The sequence below is a fragment of the Cupressus sempervirens genome, chromosome 4, assembly GCF_028749045.1.
Source record: "Cupressus sempervirens isolate cs-2001-9-10 chromosome 4, ASM2874904v1, whole genome shotgun sequence".
Lineage (NCBI taxonomy): Eukaryota > Viridiplantae > Streptophyta > Pinopsida > Cupressales > Cupressaceae > Cupressus > Cupressus sempervirens.
Genome location: NC_143121.1, coordinates 666,601,765 through 666,622,568, shown reverse-complemented (window position 1 = coordinate 666,622,568; position 20,804 = coordinate 666,601,765). Strand labels below are relative to the sequence as shown.

General features: G+C 34.8%; 1 protein-coding gene across 4 annotated transcripts in view; it reads right to left on the bottom strand.

Annotated features, from left to right (window-relative positions):
• LOC149563023 (uncharacterized) overlaps positions 1 to 20,804 on the bottom strand; it is an 86,737-nt gene that overhangs the window by 34,251 nt on the left and 31,682 nt on the right. For all 4 annotated transcript variants that reach the window (XM_089826459.1, XM_089826463.1, XM_089826460.1 and 1 more), the window contains exons 2-3: positions 16,677 to 17,204; positions 16,447 to 16,572 (exon numbers count right to left, since the gene is read on the bottom strand). In XM_089826459.1, coding sequence (XP_089682585.1) covers positions 16,468 to 16,572; positions 16,677 to 17,204 — 633 coding nt within the window. In that variant the 3' untranslated portion in view covers positions 16,447 to 16,467. The remainder of the gene's footprint in view (positions 1 to 16,446; positions 16,573 to 16,676; positions 17,205 to 20,804) is intronic.

Here is a 20,804-nt window from a genome sequence, read left to right as displayed (position 1 = left end):
ACTTATCTGCATATTAATGTTCTTGATACAAGTTGTTATAATGAAGGTCCATATGTATTAAATAAGATGATGTCTCTGTATAAACATTTGTCAACAAATGCGAATGAAACATTGGTTATTATTCCCCCCCACAATGTAAAATTCCCACTCATTCCATCAGCATTGTTGGGTGATAGTATCTATTTAGTGAGACTTAGTTCTTATGAGCAATCATTTCATTCTATGCAATTCATACCTTGTAGTTTCCTTGTAGAATATTTCTCACCTTTCACTTTGATATGTAGTAGGGTTTGCCTTGGTTTTAAGGAGATTGTATATGTTTTACTCTTCAGAATACATGTCTCCACTATTTGCTCCCTCTCTTTCAAGATTGCCTTTAATGAAAATGTTAGGCTCCCTCTAAATCTCAATCTCCTTCCTACACTAAAATGCTCAGAGGAAAAGATCAAGGCACATAGTTCTTATAATATCTATTGAAATTAGAAATAAGAATAATTCTACATAACAATCAATATTATTATAATAAAATATAGATAAATATATATTTTGAACATACATATATAAATTCAATCTTCTATATGTATTTTACTCTATATTTTCAACATATTATTTCCTTACTAATTTCACCTAAAATGATCACAAAAATAAATTGAAATAATGTTGGACATAACAAAAATACTTCTCTCTTTGCATCAAACCATAAACTATCTCAATATACCTCAAACCAAAGAAATGCCAATATTATCCTTTGGTATTCCTACAAATTCCACCTTTGCCTGGTCATCAAATCAATCTCCGAATCCTATTAATGCCCATCCTTTATTAATTTGCCCACTTATTGTGTCATCAATGTTATGTATGCTAATGGAGTTTTGTAAATCGAATCTTGTCTTCCTATGCCTTTACGTAGATGCCCTTGTGGTATTACTTTGTGTCCCTCGCACTCAATCAAAACACCTTTATGCTCCCCTATGGTCGTGCTTCTTACGATTTGATTCCTTTACCCACTCTAGATCGAATTCCTTATAATGCTCATAGTGTTTTTATTCACATTTGTGTGCTCCCTTGACTCCTATTTCTGCCTTGGTTCTTATTGGCAGCCATTTTTCCTTGCAAACTATATTGATTCCAATATATATAACGAGATATATTTTCAACTATCAATACAGGTCAGTTACGAGTTTAAAAAAATAAATCCTAGTCTTTGTTGACTACACACTATTATCATTAGGGCACAATGATTCAACATGTCCAACGGTGTTGATATATTTTTCTATATGACCTTTTATTTCTAGGAAAGGATAACATAGTTTTGTTATTGACTTCTTCAAATTGGTGTTTCAATATAAAAGTCATTATCTTGAATTGCTATTAGTCACCATATTCAATCCATTGAAGTGTTATCTTAACCACTGACTTGGCTTGTCACCTCCATTTATGTGTTTCTCTATTAGATATAGCTTCCATCTCTAAACAGATACTAGTTCTTGTCCAAACTCTAGCATGGAGTGAAGTGCTTAACTACTGCAAGTGTGGTATGATACATATCTTGTTTCATTGTCTAACTCATACAAATTGGAAGCTGATTACACTTGGAACTTATAATTGATATCCATCTCGATAACCCCATGTGTTCTCCTCGTTTCCTATCATCCTCTCTTAGTCTTCGTTGAATGAGTGTCGGTTATGAATTTTCTCTGGCTTATACTACAATACCACCAATAATACTCCTTCGAGTGTTGCACGTGGAATGACACCCTATGAAATTCATTTTTTGTAAGCAAGGAGTTTAATATAGTTGACTTCTATTCATCTTTGATAATACAGTATACTCCATCCCTAATTATATTCTTGATGACTGTGATTGTTGCGTTGCAAGTGGGAAGGATGTGCTAGTGTATATGATCTTATTCATCATAGTCAAATTGTATTATCATGTATCATGCAGTTATTTCGGACCTTCTTAGTTTTTCTATGTTCCATTTGTGTGAATGTGATCTGATCAAAACTATGTCTAAATAGAATAGAGTATATCAAGATGTCCAATTCTCCTCCCCAGTTTCTCCCACCTATCGTTGGTTGTTCCAATCTTTGTTATTTTCTGCGGGAATTGAAATTGTTCTTCTGAATGTATTTGGTCTATTATTTTTTCATGCCAATACATCCCTTTAGGATTAATGAATGATTGAACAAAGTGTATGTGTGATGGATTAATTTTTCTCATACTATTCTAAGAGCAACGCGTATGTTTGAATGACAATACAATTAAGAAAGGAACTCTTTTTTTTTAAATCGAGTTACTCCAGCCATATAATATTCTTTCAAGAGTTTAGACTGTGATTGGTAATCATTACCATCCAACTTTTCACACAAGTCTAGATCAGAATGTATACTTTGGATAATGTTTTAAATATATTCGTCTTATGTGAATGCCTGTAGCTGAACTTCTGCATTGACCTTGCATCCATCATAAAGTGTCAATCCTGCAACTGCATGAACTCATTTGGTTATCTCTTATGTTTTAATAAAATCCCCTTCAATATTTTTTTCTTTTCCCTTCTTTTAGATTATTTCATACATTGACAGCCTAGCTCTAATACCATGTTGTTTTTCTAGGATCGTTGTAAATGTACTAACAATTGCCATTGTATTGATTGTTTTCCAAATGCAAATTGAAGGCTTATTAAATATGAGAGGAGGAGACATATCTCTACGGTTCATCATCACTAGTTAATATATATTAATATATTAGTAATATAAATAACCATATATATTATTATATATAAGATATTTCTCTAAATGAGGATTTACCATCAACAATGCATCTCATGGTAAAATCAATCTGACTGAAGCTACAACCTTAACAGCTAATTTATTGGTGTACGATTTAAATAAGGGCAACAGAGGCTAAGACAACGGTGACAGTGCTTATATGCTACAATAGAGACACACATACAAGTAATGGTATTCAAGCATCATCGCATGGCCAAAGTAATTAAGTTATTATCTACCACAACAACAATCAATAAACATGTAAATGAAGTACCTGGACCAAGTTCAGATATCGATTGCATTTCAAGCAGTGACAACAGCCACTATAGAGCAACTCACAAACTCCTTTGTGAAATAACAACGCTAAGACACAGGAAACATGAAAGCTACAATTAACAGTCACAAGTTATTAAAGTTCCCAATAATGATGAGAGACAGTGAACAAAGTTGGAACAATCGTTTTAATGTTCGCCCAGTCAGGATGAATCAATGAATGTCATTGATTCATCGAAAGTCAGTCTAAAGGCCCAATTGGTAATTCAACACCTGTATTGATAGCTGCTAATTTATTGTTGAATGATTTAAATAAGAGCAACAGAGGCTAAGACAACGATGACAGTGTTTATATGCTACAATAGAAACATGCATAGAGGTAATGTTATTCAAGTATCATTGCATAGCCAAAGGAATGAAGCTATTATCTACCGCAACAACAATCAATAAACATGTAAATTAAGTACCTGGACCAAGTTCAGCTATGGATTGTATTTCAAGCAGCGACAACAGCCACTATAGAGCAACTCACAAACTCCTTTGTGAAATGACAATGGTAAGACATATAGGAAACATGAAAGCTACAATTAATAATAACAAATTATTAAAGTTCCCAATAATGATGAAAGAGTGAATAAAGTTGGAACAATCTTGTCAGCTTTGGGTAACCTAACAGGAGTAAAAGTATACGCAGCAACATTAAACATATGCCAAGTCACCAAAAAATTCCAAGTCAGTGGCTTTGTTGGCATGTCTATCACAATGGAGCAATATCAAGCTATAAAAAGATAGTGAAGAACAATGATGCAGAACCCAGAGATCAAAGAGTTGAATCCTAACATCAGATAAGAGTATGCCATCGAAAGTCTTGAAGTTTGATTCATATCTAGCAGCGATAATCATATTTGGTAATATTCTGATCCATGTCAAAAATAGAAAGCGTTGGAGGTTTGAATTTAGCAGCAAATAAAATACAGATGCCATTAAAGTACTTGTCCTTCTTGGAGTCAAAGACAAAATTAAAAGATTAATATAAATGCAGTAGCCTCCAATTCAATAAGCATATACAGCAATAAAAAAATTATTCAAACCATAGCATAAGGGAGGCACGATAGTATGAATAAGACGGAAGACAAGTAACGGATAACGCAGAGATATATTGTATATTTTAATGCTGATAATGCTCAATGAACAGGTCAGCGATAACAACAATCTGAGTCAGCACATAAGGCAAATAATGGTCGTAAGACTTGGAGCTCGGTAATCTTAATAAAAGGGGTGAGATTATTAAATTGACTAAGTTCCTTATTCCATCGATTAAAGTCATTTAAAGTAAAAATTTACCATTACATTAAAAGAAAATAATTTAATGTGATTATAATTAAAAAGGTGTTATTTTTTAAAAGAGAGATGAATATATATATATATATATATGAGTTATTTTACTTAAAGAAATCATGTTAATGAAAAATAAGAAGTGAAGAACAACAACAGAAATGCAGAGCATGGAATCAGAAAAATATGTAAGAAAGAAGATTGGATTATTATCGCGGAGCAGAGAAAGGCTTACAGAGTCAGCATCCCTCAAGCATGCTCGGTTACAAGTTAAAATCTCCAAGTAGGAGTTACGTGCAAGATGACTAGAAAGGTGGCAATCATAAGTTCTATTCTTGATTGAAAATTCAAACGCCATGAATAGAAGGCTGATAGAAAACTACTATTACAACATTGACATAAGATGGAAAGAAAAATTTGCCCCTAATGCTTTACTATAATGACGCCATCTTGTATCTACATATATTTGTATATGTATGTACACATTTACATACATATACGTAGTATTCTTAATATACATATTTTTGTGTACAAGTCATATTTTAAGTAAACGTATACATTCATGTATGTCATATTTGAATATATGCATATATACATATATATGTATGTACATGTAAAAGTACATGTAAGTACCTTCGTATCATTATACTAGAATATGTCTGACATAACGAGGAAACTTTGAGGTCGACCCAAATCATAAAGGTAACAATTGTTCTGAGTTCATTCATTTCATTTTTCAGTGTATTGACCCAATTAGCTCATGGTCACTTGGTATACCCTTGCTTGCCAAGTTCATTTCATTGGTTATGGTGTTTAGGACTCATACTTGTTAACTCAATGGAAAATGGGTGTCCTCGTACCCAATTCCCTCTCTGGCAATACCTCACCCATTTCATCGCATTCCTGTGAAAAGGAAATTCACCATGGTAATAACATATTTCCAATCATTTAATCAAAATCAAATAGTCATCCTAGCATAACATCATAGCAAGTAACGAATATTTCTGGTTCTCATGAATCATAACAAATAACCAACATTTCAACTTCACATGAAACCATGTCGAATTAACTAAGGTTGTAGAACAGAAGGTTGATGCTACTTGCATGGAAAAATTTGTATAAAAACAATTGTCACTGCTTGAGGACAAGCAATTTTGGGTCGTGAAGAATTGTGATGTCCCCTTTCTAGGATAAGATTAAATAATAAATAATAAAATTAAATGAAATTGAAATCTGAAATAAATGAATGAATAATATCATTAAAAAATAAATAATAAATTTAAATTTAAAATATTAATTTTTTTCTTTTTTTGATCGATAAGATGCCGAAGCCAAGATTAATTATTATGTATTATTATTAATTATTATTTTATTAAGCACGGGTGGATTCAAGCCTAAGACCTCTTCAATAAGAGGCTCACAATTTACCGTTGTGTTGTAGGCTCTTGCCTAAATTTAAAATATTAAATTATTATACAAATCATATATATATATATATATATGTTGTGTAAAGTTTCTTTTGAAAAATATATTATAACAAATTCCATATCATTCATCTGTGCGAACAATAAATTACAACATGATAGCATAATGGTATCAACTGGTATAGCAGACAATTTCTAATACAACTTTTGAGCTCTTGACTTTTTATTGTTAACAAAACTTGCCTAATCTAAATCTGTGAACACACCAAGTTTACGATTAGAACTCAGAGAGTAAAGAAGCCCATAATTTGTAGTGCCCTTCACATAACGAAGTACATGCCTTTCTACCATCCAATGATCAACCTTGGAAGCTATCATAAGCATAAGATGTAGTTGACTGCAAAATTGATATCAAGTCTAGTAGCAGAGAAGTAGATGAGGTTGCGTACTAGTTGCCTGTATGTAGTATCATCAATGGGAGGAGAATCAGACTTGGCTGATAACTTCAGGCATTTCTCCATGGATGTGGATGTAGGCCTGCAATCCTACATACGGAATTTCTCTGACAAAGCCCTGGCACACTTGGACCGAGAAATGAATATACCAGAAAGATGTTGCCAAACCTCAACACCTAGGCCATAATGCATGAGCCCGAGATAAGTCATATCAAAAGACAAGCATAAACTCAGTTTGAATCCTTGAATCAAAGATGCCAAATTGCCAACGATGATCAAATCATCCACATAAACAACTAGAAGGATGATGTCATTGTGAGTATTCTTGATGTACAGATTTGAGTCTGCAGAACTCCTCTAGAAGCCTTGACCACTGAGGTACTTATCAATTTTCATGTACCATGCCCCAGGGGCCTACTTCAAACCATAGAGAGCTTTCACCAATATGAGAACCTGATGTTTTTTACCACCAACCTTGAAACTAGGAGGTTGCGTCATATAGACCTCTTCTTGCAGGTCACCAATCAAGAAAGCACTCTTGACATCCATATGATCAGGTTCTTCATTAGAAGAGTCTGGATCAAACTCAAGTGAAGCATCTACAAATCAAGGTGATCCTACAGGAGAAATCGAAGGTGTCTATACAAGAATCAATGGCATAATTGGAGCTATTAGAGCCCTCCCATCAGGTGGACCTAATGGAAGTTGATCTCCCAATCATGAGCCTTCATAGGCTGATTTGCTAAATCAAGAACAAGAGAAACAAGCATGAATGATCCCTGTTCATCAAAGACTACATCACAATTGTAGAAGAGACAAGATATCTTAGTGTCAATCAAGCAGTAGGCTTTGTGAAGACTATTGTATCCAACAAGCATGAGTTTCTGACTCTTGGCGTCCAACTTGGTGTGTGATGCATTTGATGAACCTTATTTTTAGGAAAAAATCAAGGGCTCTATTTATGGTGTTAGATATAAAAAAATCCATATAATCATACATCTTGAAGGCTAAAGATGTTATCAATCAAAGGCCATACACCTAATGTCACCACCTACAGTATCCTCATTAGCAGACTTTGCAGAGGGCAGCTCATGGAGACTTTTTGACTACCAAACCAAATGTTGAGAATAGAAGAATGTGCAGATTATCTCTTCAGGGATGGTGTTTGTTTGATCCAGCATATTTTGTACATGCACTGTTGCGGGTGATGCACAAGATACAACAACAATAGTCTATGAGCAGTTCATCATGGTAGCTATATTCCAAAGAAACTCATATCTCAAACACACAAGTATTGGATCTTATTTTGTTTCCTTCAAAATGATAAAATAATAATATATGGATGCAGTAGGTGGGTCCACTTCAAACTTCAGTTGTATATCATGCATATATTTTTATAAAACATTTTAGTAGGGGATTTTGGATAATGTTGTGTTTACTAAGGATCTGCATAGAGGAATTCAGAATATTCATCTCATTTTTCAAAACATAAAACCGATGATGTACAACTAGATAGCACAAGCACAGACTATATCAAACATGATTTCTTCCAGCAATACCAAGTTCTAGTTGAGCAAAGGCAATAACTATATTTGCTATGCAACCTGATAACGTGGAGTGTTCATACAGCAACATCAATTAGAGTGCATACATATTTGAATAAAGTCAATGGGAAAGGATGATTTTGTGAAGTATATATTTTAATTCCATTAAGAAATTTGAGGAATCTCAAGTGAAGAAATGATTCTGGACAAACATCAGAAATAGAAGAGATTGAAAATACAAAGCCACACATGTATATGACCCTTGTTTGGAGGTTTCAATGTGTCAAAAAGTCTTTATACAACTTCATGCACGACCAATGAATTAGTGTGGAAGAGTCTTTGGGTGTGCAAGTGTCTCGGAAAATTCGAACACGGGACATTTAGTGTGACCTTTCATGTTGCAGGCAAAACCAAAAAGTCTAGAGAGAAAAGAAAAATCCCCATAGGGAGAAACCAACGTGAGAACATCAATGCTCGAGAGCATAGCCAAAAAATCACCAACAACCGCACCATTCCAGTCCAATGTTTTTGTTTGGGAACATTGGGGATTTTATATCAACTGTTTCCACTTGCCGATTATTTCATTTAATAATTCATATCTAACAATTCGTTGTCTTGTTGCAGGTATTATAAATATGTGTGTTGAAGGAGGAGCTTGCGTGAATTGAGAATATGGAGACTCAAAACATATATATGTTTGAAAGAACCTTTTAAAGCTGATCGGGGCATTTAGATTATCAATCTGCCGCTTATTTTTATAAAATTATATTAAGGTTTTGTATTGGTATTTGTCATGAAAAGGTCAGTGGTTGAAAAAGAAACTGACACCCTTCAGCCTCCTATAAATACAGATTTAAAATCAAAAAACAATTCATATTCATATTAAACTTTTACATATCTTATGCACTTTGATACATTATATTCCTTTATCAGTAAAGGAATGAATTTTTGAACTAAGATTGTGGATTTTGGGTTACTGAGAAAATTTATATGCGATTCCGGAATTGAAATACATTGGATGAATCATCCATAAGGAGTGTCGCTAGTGCAATTTATATTTCGGGCATAATCTGTTAGCGTATCTATTTTATTTATTTGCATCATAGAGTTAAATTATTATTAAGTTGTGTCCTTTATTAATATTTTAATTAATTTCTATGAACATTTAAATTTCGGATAAGTAGACTGGGTTATTATTGCATTTTGAACTTGATAAACATAGATATTGTAAAATATTTAATTATTTCTGTATATATATCTAGTTTGTCTCCATATCATAGGAGTTAAAGTGCATCCTAGACTAGTTTAAAATTGCGTTCGTATAATTGATCCATCGCGTTTGAATTGTTAAAATTGTTTATAGTTTAAGTACATTGAATTTTATAAAGTTATACGTTTCAACTTATGATATTGACTCTATTTGCCCATTTAATTCAGCATTGGTCTTTATATTTTACTCTTGATTCATAATCCATATGCTGGCAATAATTTCATTTCTTTCCTTTGAGGAATTAATATAGTCATTTGTTGCATTAGTTTATAATTATTCTTTATTTAAAGCATTATCACATCTATACAATCATGTACTTTTATTCTTAACTTGTAATAGCAAGTTTGATGTTTTCTATAATTCTTGCCATTTGGAAAACTTTCGTTATATTCGTGTTCAAACCAATCTACTTTCGCATCTTGGATTGAAAGTTGTTGTCTAGGATCAAGTACACACACCTTGGTTTTGTAGAGCCAAACTCGTAGGATTTCAATCTACGCTTTTGGGAACCAACAACGTCAAGGATCCAAACATAGGCAAGAGAGCCAAAAACCTTCAAGTGACTGATTTTGAGCTTGCAACCTGACCAAGCCTCTTTCAGAGTCTTACCTTTAACCACCACCATGGGTGACCAGTTCAAAAGGTAAATTGCAGTGTTAACTACTTCTACCCAAAACCTCTTCGGAGCATGTCTATGTTCAAGCATGGATCTAGCCATCTCGGTGATTGTTATATTCCTTAGCCTCAAAGGCCCTTGAATGGTTTCAAGTTGATACCCAATTAGGGCTTGCAGTGGAAGGCGCAAGCCCACAACCTTGTATTACTGCTCAATCTTAGTTACCAAGGTTTTCCATTTTGCCCTTTGGACCACGTATTGGTTTGAACTAGCACTTGATTCAGGTCCCATTTGCCAAAAATTCGGCCAAGGTTCCATTTTTGGGACCATGGTTTGAACCTGGGCAAATTTCCTAGCCAAAAACAAACCCAGACAAATTTACCTTAAATAGGTCGAATTTCATGCAACCCTCGTCAAATTTTGCCCTACAGACAATGTTTAAATTGTTCTTTTCAACTTATTTTATAATTTTTTGAATTCCACAACCCTAAAAAGTGAATGTAAATGGCTTATGTTGGCTTCTAACACTCATTTGTGGTGTGCAAATAGGTTATTGTCTTGAGTGAGAGCAAATAGGTTATTATCTTTAGCAAGAGTTTGTTTGTACAAGGAGTCGGAAGATTGGTTTGTGAGCTATCTTCAAGTGCTTGTGCCTCATTCCTACACCTTTGCAAGCTTCCCATGGCAGGAAGAGGTAAGTTCTTGTTCCATTTTCCTCTTGTTTTGTTTAAGCTTTTTATTTTTTTCAATTATCTTTCATTGCCTATAAGATCTTAGCCATTGTTTTCCCTAAAAAATTATTCTCAATATGTTACAATTTCTTGCCATAAGAAAAGGAACTTCAATGGGATCTAACTCTTCCTCACTAGGCCAATACCCCACAAAGAATAGAACCGCCATTAGATTCTCCTTTCTGGAAGTATGTGGATATTATAGGTCCTCTTCCAAGAGGTAGTGGTTTCTGCTGGAAATATCAGAGTTGTGATGTAAAAAGAAATAGTTCATATTACCATGTGGTGGGCCATTTGTGTTGATACCTTGGAAGAGGTGTGAAAAATGTCCTTGTAACAACAATATATCTGTACCAAATTCGTTAGAATGTATTCAAGTGCATGAGGAAGCAGAAAAGAGAGATGAACTTAGGAAAAATATCATTGAGGGCAATAAAACTAAAAAAAGAGCAAAAGGAATGAAATCCACCCCAAATGTTGTGATAGAAGATCACCCCTTCTATATTACCTTAGCTACTCCCAATTATCAAACTCAATCACCCCTTCGACACAAAAGAAAGGGACCAGTAGAAACTGCACTTCAAAACTAGAGTCGGGAAATTGCTAACATTGATGCCGCAAGATGCTTGTATGCAAATGGGTTGTCTTTTAATCTTGTTCATTGTCCATGTTTCAAGAGGATGTTGAGAAGTGCTAATGAAGCACCTACAAGGTATTCAGGTCCCGGTTTTGAGAGAGTACAAACCACCCTATTGGATCAAGAGGTCAAGTTGATTGATGAACAATTGAAGCCCATCAAGGATTCATGGATTAAGACAAGGGTATAGTTATTTTAGATGGGTGGAAAGATGTTAGAAATCGTCTACTAATCAATGTTTTAGCGGTGTCCCCTAAACGAGCAATATTTTTAAAGCAATGGTTTGTGAGGGGCAAGTTTAAGATAGGCAATTTATTACTAATATTCTCCTCTCTGTGATTAAAGAAGTGGGTGCTAGAAACATTGTCCAAGTTGTAATGGACAACACAAAGAATTATAGAGTTGTTGGTTTGTTGGTTAAAGAGAGATACCAAGTGCAATTCATCTACTCAATCTCATGCTACAAAAGATTGGGAAAAGTATTAAGTGGATCAAGGAGGTGTATGCAAAAGCTAAGGACATCAAGATGTTGATCACAAACCACCACATTATTCAAGGGATATTCAGAAATGTTCTCACGTTTGAAATTGTTGAAGGTAAGTGAACTTGAGCTCAAGTTAGTTATTTAATTATTTTTTTAAAGTATCTTATAATTTTGGATTTTTTGATTGTGTAATGTGTATTCTTTTTTGAAGCATGTATCTAATAGTTGTATTTTTTTTTGCTCTATTTTATGTTAGAGGTTGCCGACACACATTTTGCATCAAATGTAATCACCTTGAGATGACTTACAGAAGTGAAAGAGGCACTTTAAAATATGGTAATCAGCAACAATTGGGCTATATGGAGGCAAAGCAACAGTGAGATGGCATCCAAAATAAAGCTTAGGATATTGGATGACTTATTGTGGCATCATGTGGAATATCTCATTAAGCTTACCAAGCCCATTATGATCATGCTTAGGTACACAAATATGGCTAGGCCTTGCCTTGAAGAGATCTATAATGGTATAGGCTCAATGCTTGAGAATATCAAGAAAATTGTAAATCAAAAAGAGCAAGATCCTCAAGGGACCTTCAAACAATTACAAGCAATTGTTGTAGAAAGATGCAACAAAATAACCACTCCTCTATATTTGCTTGCCTATGCATTGATGCCAAGTACTATAGCACCCAATATATTGATCTACCAAGAAGGCTACCACCCTATAGAGATTTAGAAGTGTCTGATGGTTACAAGAAAGCATTTCAAAGACTCTTTCCTGATGATGACATGCAAGATTTGATTACGGATGAGTTCATATAGTTTGTGGATGCAAAAATTATAATTAATGATGCTCTTCATCAGCGGTTAAGGAAGGATGCTCATAGTTGGTGGTATCTCCATGGCCAAAGATTCCAAATGTTTCAACCTCTTGCAATCAAAGTGATGTCACAAGTAAGTTCAATTTTTTTTTAAATACTATTAAGTTTATTTTTTTTTAATTACTGTTAATTTACTTTGTCTTCATAAATTGCTAGAAATTCTAAGATTCAAGATACATAATTTTAATTTTAATTGTTTCCTTGGTCATGTCTTTATAGGTTGCTAGTTCATCTGCTTCAAAAAGAAATTGGAGCACATATTCTTTCATCCACTTAGTGGAGTGCAATAGGTTGCAATCAAAAAGAGCAGAGAACTTGGTATTTGTGCATTACAACTTACATCTCCTCTTGCACAAAACTAAAAATACTAAGGGGAGACAAAGGGGTGGGATGTAAATGCAAAGTTACCGGACTTGGATGCTTCTGCTTCTCGGCATACAATTGAAGATTTTGAAGATTTTGATGCCCATACTATTATTGTTGTTGTTGATCCCATTGGCCTTAGCTCTGTTGCTGAGTCAACTAATGCCGAAGAACCAGAAGGAGCAGAAGAAGAAGAAGATGATGAAGAAGAAGAAGAAGATGATGAATATTAATACATTTGTCATTTTTAATGCATTAGTTGAAACTTGAACTTGAAACAATGATACTTGAACTTGTTGTTATGATTCATGAATCATGATTTAATTTTAATGTTTTAAATCTTTGATGTTGAGCTATATGATGGTATGGTATGATCACGATTCATGATAATATGATTACAAGTTTAAAGTTTATGCCTACGGTGCTTTTGTTGTTTAAATGATAAATCATATGATTTCATCATACTATGTGCCATTCTAATTTTTACATGTTTTTGTGCGAACGAACCCAAAACCCTTTCCAAAATTTTGCCATGCAAGCGAACTAGTTCTTTGAACCGTATTTTGAATTGAACTTGAACCAGTAACTAAGCGATCAACTATTGCTTAGCCCACTTTCATAGACGGAGGCAAAGGCAAGTTGTAGACTTGCTTCCCTATGGATGGCAATGTCTCTCGAAATGATTGTCCCAACAAACAATGTAAAGATAACTAAGTTAAAACATACCATCCTCACTTGTAAAAGATGTTGGCAACATCGGGTTTGATAATGAGCATCATTTGGGAAAGGAATAGGAACGATATTTGTTAATACTGCCAACAGGGATGAAATTGATAAGATGTGACAACCATGATCTACCAAGTCCAACATGGTCAATGCAAGATGCCATCTAGACAAGGGGGGCCCTAGTAGGAAAAAAGAAGTAATTAAAAGGGCGGCCTCTTATTGGTCTCACCCGTTGATGCAAAGAATGGAAATTAACACTACATAATTAACACTTTCCAATAATAAGCACATGCTATAATGATCCAGTCAGCTACCAATAAAAATACATCACGCATTACACATCAGTAACCTTTCCAGAATTAACCAAATGATCCACAAATCCGAACATGCACACACCAAAGAGTCTTCTATCATCCACGATGCTTGTCTACATTAATTCCTGCTTGCCATCAAGCTACAGCCAAAATACCGCGACTGCCTCTTGCATAAATCTCTGGTCTGCTACCAGTCTTCACTAAATCATCTGTAACTCAATCAGAATATCACATAAAGTATAGCGACCATAAACATGATGTCTATACTCTTGCAACACAAATATTAGCTTGCATATCCAGAACAACCAATCACTATCCATACTAAACTAATCAATGACCTGTAACATACAGATTCTAAGTCTTTCTGCAACCTCAGAACATATGTTGACATCAATAACAAAACCTATCATTAATACAACATGACTGCTACCTGAACAACCACTCCAAATGCCAACAATCTCTCCCAACCTCAACAGATTGTACAAATATATAAGATCTGATATTCTTAATGAATTGATGTATCACCAGTCTGTTCATTACTGATTGCAGATCTCTATGTCTGATCTGATTCTTTTTCCTTGATGCCTTTCCATTGATGTGATCCACCTTATATATACCTCAAGGAGTATCTCAGGGTATACATCTCATAATTGAGGCATCCATTCGTGACATAGTAGCTGCCCTATGAATATAATCATTGCTTTAAACAAATGAATGTTTTTGTAAAATAATCATTGCCTCTCAACATATTGATTATTGCATATTATAATCGTTGTTCTTCATACTAAGAATTGCTGCTAATTAAAAAGGAATAATAGAATGCTGGTCCCTTTACTTGATTTCCTCACATTTTAAAGGCAACTGCTACCCTTTCATGATCGTTGTAGTCAAGGATAATAAGGAGTAACCTCATACAATAATTTCCACCACTAAGGATTAATATCTCTTCACAGGGAACATTGATTAGTAAATGTTTGTAATTCCTTTGCATTCCTTATAAGGCAATGTGATATAGTTATTATTTTCATATTACTTAATCTTCAGTTTCTCACGAAGCCCTTTATATGTATATGTATTCAATGCATTTGATATGGTAGCTCAAAGTAGCTGATCAGAGACCTCATAAGTTTCAAAACCTTGTTAGGTTCTGAAAGTGGTTATGAAACTCTGTCATCACAAATATCAATTTTACAAGCTTTTGAAACTTCATTTTGTGAGTAGTGAAACTCATTCATACTTATCAGAACTTCTGTCCGGGAACAACAAGGTTGTGAGAACAAAGGTTTCGAAATCAAGTCTACAAACTGACACAAAAGAAAAAGACTTCAAAACTTTAAAGTGAAAAGCTTTTGAGAAACAGATAAAGAGCTTCATCAGAACTTTAAAAAGTATCGAGAACCTTGTCGGAGACTGAAGAGGTTGTGAACACCCCATTGGGTTCTGCACAAGTTTTGTAAATGATGGAAAGAGCCGACACAAAAGAAAATGAAACACTTAACTTTTAGAGGACAAATTTATCAAAGTTTAAACGGGTTGTCAGAACTTCATTGGGTTTTGACGTGAGTTTTGAAACCGATGAAGAAAGCTGAAACCAAGGAGGCAACATAAAATTGAAGGACGATTATTTCTTTGAATTTTTAGAGAGTTTTGAAAACCTTGATGGCGACTGACAGAGGCTTCACAACATTTAAAGTTTTCCACCAACATAAGACAAAAACTAAGGGAAATGGGGCTGAGACATACAAAGGCAACAAATTTAAATGATACTCAGGCTTCTGATGGATTTGTGGATTATATAATGTTATGTAGTATTCCTCTTAAATTGCTGCTTATATGTATATACATATATCCATGTTGCCAATTCAGATTTGTTTCTTGGTTTGGGCTAAAATTGGTTAGTACATCCGGCAAAACATTTTGGGTGGTTGGATTCATTTTGGATTTATTAGGACAAAAAATGTGAAAATCATACAAACATAAACACACACACATATATATCAAAAACAGAATGAATCCATTGCATATAATGTATATATTATTTATTGGGTTAGACTTTCTAGTTGATCAACACATTCCAGAATTCAAAAGTTATAAATTGTTACAATTCAAAAGCATTGGTCAGTCCTATTCATGTCACATTCCAGGTAAAAAAGTAATGTTTCAAATAATGGTTACTCTTATTCTTGAACCTTTTCAGGTATAAGAACAAATCTGTTACGCTTTATCACATTCACTTAGTAAGCTGACTCAATGTTTACTTATTTTCTTTTCAATGGATAGATGCTTCTGCGGTTTGTTAAGATGTGTAAATTCACAGTAGTTTGAATGACTTTTAATAGAACTCAAACTTTCACAGGAGAATAAATATTTTGAATTTTAGAATTACTAGGACTATTGTTGCATACCCAAAATAAAGAGTAAAATGGGAAAATATATAGGTGAATGATTTTCATAGATAACATTTGCAGAGAACCCTAAGCATGCGATCCTATGAGCCAGCTATTGTTGTCAACAAATTCTTCTTCTGTGGCCAGAACCATTTCTCCCAACAATAGATAAAAATATGACATATTTGTATGTTAGGGTAACAAAGTTTGGGCTTTGTTCCCTGAAAAAAAGTACCTTTTATTTTCCCATGCAGCATCACCCCAGGTAAATGACCTCCCCATCTAAACAGCTTCTAATCTGAACCTCCAAGCTGTTGATAGATGAAGATGGTAGAATATCGCAGCACTCTCTTCTTGGAGCCTATACAGACACCTTTAATGATTAGAATCTGTTCTGCATGGAATTCCTAATATGACCAATCTAGTCAGAAAAGACAATAAATCCAAGTTGTAAATTTTACATACCTGTTTCCACATAGACTGTGATTCTGTTGATCGGACTGTAATTTGTTTCAGAGGTTGCAATGCACTTTTGCCCAACTCACAACTGTTTCCAGTTTGTCTTATATAGCTAGTTTTGATTTCTTTAGAACCTATGCTTACACTATCCAAAAAGAAGACAGCAGGCCTTTGACAAGGGTTCCTGGAAACATTACGAGTATTGAACATAAATTGATCTGTCATACTTTTCCTCCAATGCATGAATGTTTTCTGTGGACGTTCCAGCTCATGGGGAAGTTGAATGCTGTCAAAAACATGTACAGCGTAACCCCATGCAATAGAAAATGATCCATGCCGCAAATTATCATAACACATAGTCTGTTGAAGGATCCTGCTAGGATCAGCCCTCACAGCCTTGAATAGAAGTTGAAAGGCCTGTGACTGGTTTATTTTTGGAAATATAGGTGCCATTGCATCTAAGTGATGTAGTGATACCACAGGTGTCAGAGGGTGAGCAGACAACCATCCCAACAAGTTTCCGCGAAAATCAACCTATTTATTGCAAAAAATAGTGTGTTATAGAAGTCCAAAAGATTTTTCAGTCCATTGAAATTCTGAATATAGAATTACATAGAAAATGTTAGTTTTTAAAATCTTGCACAATCCTACTGTATTAAAATGAGAGACCACTCCGTCTAATTTAAACTCTTAACCAGTTCATTTAAAACTCTAAAGACATGACAATTCTGTAGTTCAATTTGTTTATAACTATGTTTCTTCTAAGTAAAAATTCACCTGTTTCATCTTGATGTTTGCAGTCTCATAGTCTTATTCTTATCAGAAGTAAGTCAAATTCAGTAACATTAAATGGTTGACTTGCTGCTGTCAATTGTAGCAGTCCTTTGTTGCCTTGTTGGTCGTGGTTTCATGATCTCGTTGGGTTGTCTAACCCTTAGGTTGATCATAGTCAAGCACCAATATGGTGTAGATTCAGATTTTGCTCGCATGTTTTGTGCTAGTTGCCTCCTTGAATGTTCCCTTGTGAGTTTTGGTGTTGCTAAGCTTTTCTTGTTAAGGGTACTTATGCTTTTACGAGGTTGTTGCTAGATTCTGTCCCTAAGTTGTTCCTACTTTCCGTTGAGAAGCTAGCATGTTTAGCAAACCCTCACTTTTCCAATGAGGATCCTAAGGGATGACCTCATGGAGTGAGCACATGGCTGCAAGTGAGGCATGCTTTTGGTGAGCATGGAGGTGGGGTAGTGTTAGCTCTAGCCTTAAGGGATGTTTTACCATCTTTTTGACTTGTAGCTTTGAGGATTAAGGCCTTGGTCAAAGGAGAAACCATAGGAAGTGCAACCTTGCATTTATATTTCTCATAGGGAAGACCGGTTGTCGGTCATGTATCTTTCCTTGGCTAATGAGTAGCTAGATGGAGTTTCTAGGAGCAGCAACAGTCCTCATTTTGGACCCTGTTTTATTGTGTTCAGTTGGACTATGTGGTTAGATCTCGCTTCAGCTATGATGGGAACCCAAGGACAGTGCATTATGATCTCTAAGGTGGTTGCACAGCAAGTCTTTGATGTTGACCTAGGCTGTGCACCTTTAGAGATATTTGTGTTGTATGTTTGAGGCCTGGCCTTGGTGAAAGTATAGAGGTATGATCTTGTGACATTTATTGTGCTGAAGGATTGATCACCAAGAGTACCTTATCCTTGGCTTGTGTAGGCTCCCAAGAGTGAGCATAATACTAGTGGGGGAGAATGTGAGGCCTACCCATTCTTTGCCTCATGATGTCCTACTATGTATTAGGGGATGTAAAGGTTGCACTTGTGCTCATTGCATTGAGTGCTCATCAATGTTTCAACTTCACCAGTTTTATTAAATAGTCCATATTGTTATTGCTGCTTGTGCTTGAGTATCGTGCTTTCCTTGTGGGATGCTTTTATGCATTGATGGTTTGTTTAGACCACCCACATTCTGGAAAAGGCATTTTCTACGTGACAGTTGTTGGTATTGCCTACCTTGAGATGCATGTATGATGTCTTATTCCATTCACATCTTTAAAGGATGTTTGGATTCATAATGTTTATTCAAATGATTTCAACATCCTATAATTCATCTCGATAGAAGCACAAGTCTATATCGATGGTTGTTATTATCATTGTGTTGGAATTCTAGGTGCTTGACGATATGTATTTTCATGGTTATATGATGTTTACAAAATTGTGCAATGTTGGCGAATGACTTTATGTTGCTTTGGTTATTATATACATCGAAAAAATATGCCTTGAGTATGCAAGCACAAGGTAATTTCTCCAAATGATTTTGCAAACCTGAGTTATTCTCCATCAGTAGCCAATCAGAAATATCAGTATCACTTTGGATCAATGTGTATGGTAACCACTATTGTACTCAGTTTGAGTGCAAGATGAGCCTTATTTTCCATTATGGTTTCAGATCCGAATCAATGGTGATTTTGGATACCACATTTAGCAGAAAAAAAAAATACACGATTCATATTGTGGTTGTTTATCTTCCCACATGCATGAAATTGTATTTTTAAAGTAAATCTTACATGTTAATGATGACTAATGCTTATCAACGAATTGGGAAATTAAAAAATGACCAAAATGCTATTTAAAATGTATTAAGATTGTTATTGAATTATTGCAATTAGATTAACTGTGATGGAAAAATAATTCCTTAGGTGACAAAGTTAAATTGAGTTATGTATGTTTTGGGTAGGAAATTATAGTTTGTTATTGCATCACTTGGAAAAGTGTTCAATGGCATTATTTTGTTGGCCTTCGAAAATAAAAGATTGAGGCATTTTTTAGTTTTGTTTTTTTTGAGTTGACAAATTATGTTTATTAATTAAAATAAAAGGAAAGGGAAAATACAGGAAAAAAGGGAATTCTTATGATCATTGATATTGGGAAATTTGGAGGATATTGGAGATGAACACACTCAGCAACATGGGGTTTAGTCATTTGGAGATGCCGACTTTGCATAAGGGAGCAGTTCCCCCTGCCCCAGCTGTGCAAAGGCAGTTTCTCGTGCCTTTGCTCGTACTAGCATTTACTCCTCAGGATTGCCTCTTGTTATGGGGGATAGCCCACAAAACAGTGCATCATTCATTCCCATTTCATCTGAGCTAGGGTTGCAGACGTTTTGAGATGAGGTTGTTGGAGTTGCAGAAAAGGAAGCTGGTGCTTCATTCCTCATGACTAGGGCTTGTACACAGACCAATGCAAAACATGGAGAAACCATGGGTAAGCAATATGTTGGCTCGACCATATTTGTTACTCCAAACTCACAAATGATTAAGGAATTAAACAGTGAAAATACTAGACTTAAAGAGTGTTGTCATATTGTTTGCGGCACCGGATCCTATGAAGTTGTCATCTAGGTTGGTTCCAGCCTGTTTGGTTGCAAAAAAAAGGTTTTCAGTTTCATTTAGTAGAATGATTCAAAGCCATCTCTTTATTGCTTTCTTTAAAGATGTCCATGTCAGTGTTAGCTTTAGTCGGTTCCTTGATTGCTCAAGGTTGGTCCTCATTAAACAGCGTATGTGGCGGCATTCATAAAAGAAATGAAAAATAAAATAAAATTGTTATATGCTAGTCAACCAACTATGCATAGTCGGCCAACTAGGAGATGTGTCTTTTGGGAGGTTAAGGCACAAATTTATGAAGGATAAAACACTTCATCCAATATTCCATTCAAGATGATCAAATAGAAGTAAATAGAGGCAGTTTGATTACAGAGCAGCAGTTCGAATACGGATGAATATCAATGGATCACTTGGATGTAGCATATCAGTAATTGCAGATCTATATTGGAGACTTACATTTTATAGTACATGTATGTTTTGTTTATTGCAGTTGGATATATTCAAATCAATTGCATTTATTCTGCCTTGTAATTGGCAAAGCTGTAATCGGACTTCTATTATTTGATAAACATAAATCAGAGTTTCTCTGCAAGGCTTTTCACCTTCAGGTCAGAAGGTTTTCCCAGGATATATGTCGTGCTATCTTGTGTGATTTACTTCTGCAATTTTGTTAATCTGGCCTTTTAATTAATTAACAGCCCATAGCCAAGAGGTCTAAAAAAAGGAATTATAGTCCATGGACGGTGCTTTCTAGGGCT